General features: G+C 39.6%; 1 protein-coding gene across 1 annotated transcript in view; it reads right to left on the bottom strand.

Moving 5' to 3' along the window:
- The window catches only part of SLC26A5 (solute carrier family 26 (anion exchanger), member 5), a 77,974-nt gene that overhangs the window by 15,505 nt on the left and 53,186 nt on the right, over positions 1-9,283 (bottom strand). The window contains exons 6-9 of the mRNA XM_012650295.1: positions 7,337-7,419; positions 2,361-2,508; positions 1,214-1,327; positions 295-372 (exon numbers count right to left, since the gene is read on the bottom strand). Of these exons, the coding sequence (XP_012505749.1) occupies positions 295-372; positions 1,214-1,327; positions 2,361-2,508; positions 7,337-7,419 (423 nt within the window). The remainder of the gene's footprint in view (positions 1-294; positions 373-1,213; positions 1,328-2,360; positions 2,509-7,336; positions 7,420-9,283) is intronic.

The raw sequence follows: 9,283 nt of genomic DNA on the forward strand, positions 1-9,283 counted from the left end.
TATAAATTAAAAAAATAGATGGTCAAAGAGAACAGGGACCTTTGAGGTTAGCCAGTCCAAACTACTTTGCAGATAAGGAAACTGAGACCAAGAGTTGAAATGGCTTTCCCGAGGTCTTGTGGACATCTATCAGTAGATTATGGAGCAGGATCTTGGTCCTAGCTTTGGCCCTTTTTCATGCCACCCTGCTAGGGTTACAGTAAAAATCCCTAGTATAGCCACAAAAATATAAAGAAACAAAACAACAACATCTCTACACGTGGAAGAGCCTCACACCAAGTCCACAGTACACACCTGGGGTAATGATTCAAAGAGGAATCCAGTGGCTAATATGACCAGCAGAATCATTAACGAGGCCAAACAACCTGCAAGCTGAATGAGAGAAGACACACGGAAGGGGCTTTTAGGAGACTTGAGTAAGAGGTGGGGCACAGGTTGGTCTTATTCTTTGGATAATCACTGTGGGAAGATCAAGAAAATATGGATCCAATGCAAGAAACTATTACACAACCCTTTACATAAACTATTACATAAACCTATAACTCCATCCCATTCCCTCTTTGCAGTTTTGGTTCTTCTTATGGCTTTTAACAGAAGCTGAAATGCTTAAATATCTTGACTGAAATGCCCTCGTCAGATAGGTTGGGAAAAGACGTTTGGTGTCAACCTGAGACCCATAAGGGTCAAAAGAGTTCAGATAAGGGTTTGTTGTTCAATATAGTAGCTACTAGCCACATGTGGCCATTTAGGTTTTACAAAATTAAAATTAAATAAAATTTAAAATTCAGGTCTTGGTTGCACTAGCCACATTTCAAGTACTCAAGAGTCATGTTGCTAGTGGCTGCCATATTGTACAGAGCATATATTAAATATTTCTATTATTGCAGACAAGTTCTATTGGATGGTGCTAGCAACCTGCCCACACTCAGTCTCAGGCTTCCATGACAACATCCCATGTCTGAACTTTGAGGTTTACTGGTAGCTGAGTGTTACATAACTTTCCAATTTAACTGGAGGCTATACCTCTTTCCTATAGATTCAGTTCCTTGTGATTCGCTTCAACCAATCATGCCTTTCTCTGATTCACTACACAGCTCACTGGAGCATGGATCTGCAGGCAGAGTAGCTTCGTTTGGGTTCAGAATAGAATCAAGAGATTAAAATTTAATTATCACCCAAATCACCAGTTCTTAGAGGCCTGTTATATACACACCTGTGTCTTCCCTCCTGTTCCCTCCTGAACAAGGCTTCGAGACAAGGAGCATGAGATTGAAAAGGTCTGGAAGAGCGAGCCAATGGAATTGCACAGTCCCAGGGCAATGAGCTCCTTTTCCACATGGAAACAAAACACAAAAGAGATAGGTTGCTCTTCAGGAAGAAAAGCATGATACCCAATTTCACACACATTTTCAGCTGTACAGGCTGTCTCTTCAATCTCCTTTCAGTTATCAGAATTTGTTTAGCATCAGTTCAAAACAGGAATTATGGCATATTTTATGGTGGTGGAAAAACACTTAAAATTTTTACTGTGTTAGAGATAAATGCTGTGCTCCCTGTCCAGGCCCCTCCTCCCAAACACACTCTCTACACAAATAATGCTTTTTTTTTTAAGAAAACCGCAGTAAAAGGGGACAGATTTTTTTGTTTTGTTTTGTTTAAGAGAAAGTTCTTGATGTATAGGACTATTGGTATCTTTTAAATGTCTGGACTATTACTCAACAAGTATATGCCAGTGTCTTCCTGGGGCAAGTGACTCCTGTTCTTAGGGCTATTTTGGGTATTTCTAGTTTGATCACTGTATCTCATATGAATGTGGAGCATCTAGTTTCTCCTTAGAAACATACAGGGTGTTAAAATAGACATTTTCATGCCAAGATTATAGCTCACGATGTTTGGATTAAATATCTTATTTGTGGCTATGTTACAAAAACAAGGCAGCAAAGAGAATACTGTGGAGTTTGAGTGATGAATCATATACCTAAAGTTTAATGAATAAAGATAAGCCTTCCTGTGGAACAAAAATGGCTCTGAAAAAATATTTTACTTCCAGGCTGTGAGCTTTAAAAATAGGGATAACATCTAAAGGAGTTTGACAAACTATTAGCTTCAGATTGGAGATTTCACCTTTCCAGGTGGACCCCTGCCCATGAGGTGAAGTAAGAGTCTGTACATCAGGGTTCTGTTTATCTAATGCTCATAAGTAATGAAAAAAATGTAGAGTTGAATAAATACATGCTTCAAATACATCCATCACCCAAGTTTTTCTACCAAGATCGATAAATTTAGTTCATGTGCTTTCCGTAACAGAGCACTATGACAGTACTGCCATGGAACATCTACAGGAAATTGATGATTTTTACCTGATTGCCGTCAACCTGATAGCCATGTTTATTTGCCAAGGTCTTGGCCATTGAGATGGTCACTGAAAATCCAACGATGGCTATGGCAATGGCATCCACGTATACGAGGTGGAAGAGGCTGGTGTCCGGATTGGCCGGAGGTAGTAGCCTGAAAAGTCAAGCTGGGTTTAACTCGGGTGTTGTGACCACTGAGAAAAAACACAGGTCTAGAGTAGAGCAATTTAGAAGGACATTATCTGCAAATAAGGTGATCAATGCTTGGATCCTTGTTTGCTCTGGTTTGGCAAAAAAGAGGGCCCTCCTTGACAGAGAGAGGTACTTTCTAAGCACAAACTGCAGAGTGTGGCTTTCTACCTGGACAGGTTATGAGCAGAGACCAGATGTTGTTTATTTATAAAAGGAGTAACCTCATACTTCATGGCACACTGATGGCAGGTGTAAGAGAACCAGGAAGAAGAGAGGGTCAGAGAAGTGCTCAGATGCCATAAGACACTCAAACCCAAGTCTTGGGGTGGGAGGGTGTTGGACAAGGGCTACCTTAGAGGAGATTTACTGTCCTTGAAACATTAGGTACACACTTCTCTCCCTTGTTATTTGATGTAACCTGTTCCCATGTTATCCTTTTAGTTGAGTTTCTAACACAGAAAAGGAACAGCAGACGATTATACACCTGGACATCCTGTGAATCTGAAAGAGCCAAAAGTGTGACTCCTGGAACCCCACAACGGGGAACCCAGCTTCTGTGGTCCATTCTTGTAGATTGGGACCCGTGTCCTAAAGAAATAGAACAGGGATTCCTTAGAATGCTATGGGGAAAGGGAATAGGGATTTTCAAAGGCATTCTGCTCCAATTCAAGGCACTGGGCTAAATAATAATCATTTAATTGACATACAATAATAATTATAATATTACCATAACAACCATTTATTAGGTGTTTCCTCTGTGCCAGGTTCTGGGCTCATTTAATTATTTCTAATAGTCTTGTGAAATAGGCATCATAATAATCTCCAGATGAGAAAAATGAGGCATAGTGAAGTTAAGTCATTTGCCCAAGGTCAAACAGTTTATCTATTAATATAACAAAACAACCAAGAACCTACCTGTCTACACCTATTTCTCTTACTATGTCATAGCACAGGGACAGACGGGATGTTTCAAGTTATTGGATAAGAAGAGGACAGGGAGAAAGAGAAAGAAACCTAACATCTATTAAGGCTAGACTATGTGTTACATGCTTTACATAAGTCATCTCACTTTTCCTCACAACACGCCTGTTGGATAGGTGCCATTATTATCCCAATTTTTAGGTGAGAAAATGGATGCCCACAGATGTTAAGTAGTTTGCCCAAGATGCAGCTGGGAGTCAAACCCAGGGGGTCTGACTATAAAGTCTGTCATCTTTCCCCTGCACTTTGCTGCACACTCATTAGCTGAGAGGGAAGACCTCACGGCAGGTTTGGGCCTGAGCAATTAGGATATAAGAAAAGGATGTATTCTGGAATAAGTTAAGCATCCAAAATCAAAAGACAGGATATATTGCATGACTGGGATCTTTAACAGTAAATTGTCACTTTCTGGGCACTGCAATGTGTATGTTTTTATGTATGTGTACAGATAAGTGTGTGTATAGTATACTATAGCGTATAATATAGAGTATAGTATAAGTATGTGTATAGATAAGTGTGGTAGTCTGCTTTCAAACACGGCCACCAACCAATCCTCATACTTGTACATGCATGCTGCTCCTCCCATCTAGATGTGAAATCTGTTTTCCTTCTGGCTAAACCTGGGCTGGCCTTGTACTGTGCTTTGACTGACAGAATGTAGTAGAAGTGAGGCTATATGAGTACCTTAAGAGGCCTGGCAAATTCTCGTGTTTCTTTGTTGTTGTCCTGAGCCACCATGTAAAGAGGTCAGGCTACCTTGCTGGAGACATCATGCTTAGAGAAGATGCCAGCCAGCCCTCAACTGTTCCAGCCACTCCAGCTGAGGTATCAGACACGTGAGGGGAGCCCTCTTGGATCCTCTGGCACCAGTCACACCTTCAAACATCTGCAGATGCATGAGAGACCCCCAAGCAAGACCAGCAGAAGACCCACACAGCTGAGCCCAAATTAGACTAAAGAATTATGAGCAAATTAATGGTTGTTGTGGGTTTTTTCTTTGTTTATTTTTGAGACAGGGTCTCGCTCTGTTGCCTGGGCTAGAGTGCAGTGGCATCATCGTAGCTAATTGCAACCTCCAACTCCTGGGCTTAGGCAATCCTTTTGATTCAGTCCCGTGAGTAGCTGGAACTACAGGCATGCACTGACATGCCAGCTAATTTTTCTATTTTTTGTTTAGACAGAGGTCTTGCTATATTGTTTAGACTAGTCTTGAATTCTTTGCCTCAAGTTATCCTCCCACCTCAGCCTCCAAAGTGTTAGGATTACAGTTGTAAGCCACTGAGCCTGGCCTAATGCTTGCTGTTTCAAGCCACTGTTTTGGGGGTGGTTTATTATATAGCAATAAGACTCACAGATAACTGAAACAGTATGATTGTACATAGATAAGTAGGTAGGTAAGTATTTGTTACCTACTTGGTTTTGGGCAAAGTTCCAGAAAGATAAGGTTTCTGGGTAGCCAAGTTCTAAAAAGGTAAAATGTTCCTTTTTCTGTTTTTTTTTTAAGTTAAGCTCTCACATATAGAAGGAAAGCAACATCTGAGTACAATGCAATAGGGAAAGGAAAGTATTAAGTAGAAATTATGGTGGCATGTGGATTTTAACCTATCAGTGTGTGTGTGTGTGTGTGTGTGTGTGTGTGTGTGTGTGTGTATTTGAATAGCTTATTACTGTTATGCAGCCTATCAGTATATTTTTAAAAGGAGTAATCGAAGTGTAAGCATTTCACATTTAATCAAATTATTTATAACTAGTAACTAAAATGGATTATCTGTTGGATCCAATCAAAGACTAATGTTTATCACATTACTAACTTTGTTAGCGACCCAGGTGTGAGGTAATGGAAAGAGCACACACCTGGGTATCAGAAGACTGAGTTCTGGGTCCAGGCTGGAACTCACCAGTGAGTCACTAAACCTCATTCACATCTCTCAAATATCACCTTCCCTGAAACCCTACTGAAAACAGAAACTCCAGTCTGTCCTATTTTTTACCTGGCTTCACTTTTTTTTCATAGTACTTCTCACTATTTATTCGTTTATTATTCAATTGTCTATCTCTATGAGGACAAGCACTGTTTTGCTTGTGTGCTTGTTTTTGTTAACTGCTGCGTCCCTGGTACATAATAGGCACTCAATAGACATGTTGAATAAATGAGAATAAATAAACTTTTCTGTAAAACAAGGATAATAATATATATTGTCAATGGGGTTATTATAAGCATCAACTGAGATAGTAAAGTATTTTATAAATTATAAGTCCAAATCTAAAAGCAAGGTGTTATTACCATGTTATAGCTTTACATTAAATCATTATAAGTAACATGTTCATCACACCCATTTATTGTTTTGGCATTTCAAAGTACAGTACCTACTTCCTCCTTCAACACTTGCTCTGGAGTGTGAACTTTGGCTTAAAGAACAACCTCTGCTCTCTCTGTGTCCCGAAGACTCTTGGATGGGACTGGAGGGCAAGGTCTAAAGGAACATGCCAGGTTCCATCCGTGTCCAACATCTGAGAAAATGTCTGACTCTGTCCTTTGTAAGAGAGAAGAGGTGAGAGATAGAGACAGAGAGACAGTATAAGAGATAGGAAGACAGAGACACACCAAGAGATACAGAGAGACAGCCAGAGAGTGATGGAGAGGGACAGTGAGGTAGTCACTCTTGTTCCTTCAAATATAAAAGGAATAATACATTTTAAAAATGTAGAGTTAGATAACATAGATGAAGAAGTAACAATGATTTGAAACTAGAAAACTCATTGACATAACAAGCCTCAGAACTTTCAGTGAACATGTCTTAAGCGCTTACTGCCTGTGCCAGGAGCTACCCTAAGTGCTTCACGCCCAGTATCTCCTGCAGGTCTCACAGCTGCCCTTTAGATAAGTATAAATTACTATGTCTGCGTGGCAGGTGAGGAAACTGAGGCTTTGAGAGGATAAGTGACCTGCCCAAGGTCACACAGCTAGTAAGTGGCAGGCTAGGATTTAGGTTTTTTTGCTTTTAATTCTTATATCACTCAAGGAGAGATTTTAAAAACTGTTTAAGAAAACAAAATAAAACAAAAAATCACTTGCCACTGTTGGTGGGACTGTAAAATGATACAACGGCTACGGAAAACAGTATAGAGGTTCCTCAAAAATTAAAAATAGATCCAGCAATTCCACTTCTGAGTATATACCCAAAATAACTGAAAGTAGGGTCTCGAAGACATATTTGCACACTTATATCCATAGCAGCACTATTTGCGATAGCCAAGAGGTGGAGGCAACCCAAATGCTCATCAATATATGAACAGAGAAATAAAATACATCACACACAAGCAATGGAATATTATTCATCCTTAAAAAAGGAAGAGAGTACTACCATATGCTACAATATAGATAAACCTTGAGGATATTATGCTAAGTGAAACAAGCCAGTTACAAAAAGGCAAATACCATATGATTCCACTGATGAGGTACCTAGAGCAGTCGTATTCATAACAGAAAGATGAATGGTAGTTACGGGGGTTGTGGGGGAGGAGGAAAGAGGAAGTTGTTGTTTAATGGACACAGAGTGTCAGATTTGCAAGATAAAAAAAGTCCTTATAATGTGAATATACTTAACACTACTGAACTGTATACTTAAAAATGGTTAAGATGGTAAATTATATGTGTTTTTTTACAATAAAAACACACAGAGACATCCCCCAAACCCCTAAAACCCTCTGCTATTTGATATGTAGAAGAAAAAAGAGATTATTTTTCATTTTAAGAATACTAAAGCAGGAGTCAGAAATAACAGGTCCATTGATTATTCAAGTCCTACCCCAGAGGAAGTGTTCCAACGACATCCACATTGTAAGATTCTTTCAAGTTGAACCCAGCTGAAATGCCAGTTCCCATGACCACCTAAAACAGACACAAATCCAAGTGCGCCTTTAGAAATGAACATTCAAATGCCACAACAATAAGCTTCAAAGACTTTGTTAGCCAAGCCAAATTTGAAAATCACATTTTTAACATTCAGATTTTAAAAGAATTATTATTGTTAGCTTCTAGCAATTCTAACTTCTCTTAATGACTCTACCTCACATAATTAAAAGGGACTCTACAGTTTCTTTTGTGGCCTGGAATTTTCTTCTTACTTTGTTCTATTCCGTGCTGAGGTGTTTGGCTAGTCGACTGCAACTAGAAAGAGGCCATAAAACCTCTCAGAAGTTGACCTTGCCTTTGGGGGAGGTGAAACGAATCTCTGGCCAAGATATTATGAATAAAGGATAGGCAAATGTGCATGTAAGTGGTGGTACAATGACAGCGTATCATTATCAAATGTATGTTTGGATTAGAATCCCCTGCTGACTCTGTTTCCAGGACGGCAGCACGAGTGTGGTCAGAGGTCTCCACCAGGGCCCCATAGTTGTCTTCTCCATTTCGGCTACAGAGTCAGGATCAGAGTGGAACCACATGTCACACACAGTGTCACTGTACATAAGGCCATCCTGGATTGTCAGGCCATAGATTTACTTGGGGTGGAAAGTGCAACCCTTAGTGAGCTACAAGAAGAAAAACATAATAGATAATAGAAGGTGACATAGCAATTTGCTTCATCGCCAGGAACTATTGTTTTTAGAGCTTTCTGAGTCGGTTATCAAGGAGAGAAGTGACAGTGGCTGGCCAGGGAAGGGCGCCAGTCTTTCACAGTGGCGGCTGCTGCAGGAAACCAATAATAAGGCAAGTGTATTTTCAGAAACAGCAGCCTAAGAGACCAAGGGCATGGGTATTTTTGGCCTCTTTGATGGAAAGACCCTTTTCTGTTTGTGGCAATTACAGTTTTCAACCTTAATTGCATTTTTTTGTGCATTTCAAATTGGCAGAGTACCTAGAATATTAAAATCCACAGGCTAAATATGGCTCAAGTTCCTGGAACCAATTATTTACCACTGCATCAATTTTATGCAGTGGTAAATATTTAAACCATTGTTTTCCTATCAACACAAACAGGTGTATTATAAAAGAGAAATTGAAAACTCAAAAAATGTTTTTATGATAGAAAAATAAATTTTATGCTTAAGAATAGTCCCCAAACTTTCCAGTATGGCTTCTCTCTCCATTCTTCTAAGGAGCACTTAGGTAAGAAATTTAAAATCACTGGTTTAAGGTATTATTGAAAGACTATAATTACAATGATAGAATTCTGAAAAAACCATTCCCCTGGGACACAGGAAGGACTCTTTAAAGGGAACCCTGGGAAACAGAATTAGTAACCCAAGGTTGGAGAGGCAATCTTCATTATTTTCTTCATAATTATAGCTTTCCTGCCTTCTTTCCCGTGCAAAGGTGCTCGGAACCTCTTGCTGTACTCCAAGTGGAAACAGGAACTCTGTGCTCAGCCCCAGTGAGAGAAGCGTTTTAAACTTGATAGTCTTTTTTTTTTTTTGCTTGTTAAAAGGTAATATTAATAATTTGAAGTAGATAGGACCAAGGCATGGAAAAGGATGGAAAGGATTGGCTTCCTTGTGAACTATACCAGCCACTTGTTTTCATAGCTGGAACGTTTTGTTAAATTTGGATCAGACACCTATACTTTATATTTTTTATCCTTGTGGCTCCCACACATGCACAAAGGAGGTGGAGGGGGACAACTACAGGGACACTTTGGATATTATAAGGTCTCTAGGGAAACAGTGACATCTGTTGGACACTGTGCAAACTTCTAGTTGGAGGTAGTTCACAGTTTGAACACCAGTTTACATTGTGTTCCCTTCAGTAATGC

Source organism: Propithecus coquereli, unplaced genomic scaffold (assembly GCF_000956105.1).
Source record: "Propithecus coquereli isolate 6110/MARCELLA unplaced genomic scaffold, Pcoq_1.0 Scaffold32, whole genome shotgun sequence".
NCBI classification, from domain to species: domain Eukaryota; kingdom Metazoa; phylum Chordata; class Mammalia; order Primates; family Indriidae; genus Propithecus; species Propithecus coquereli.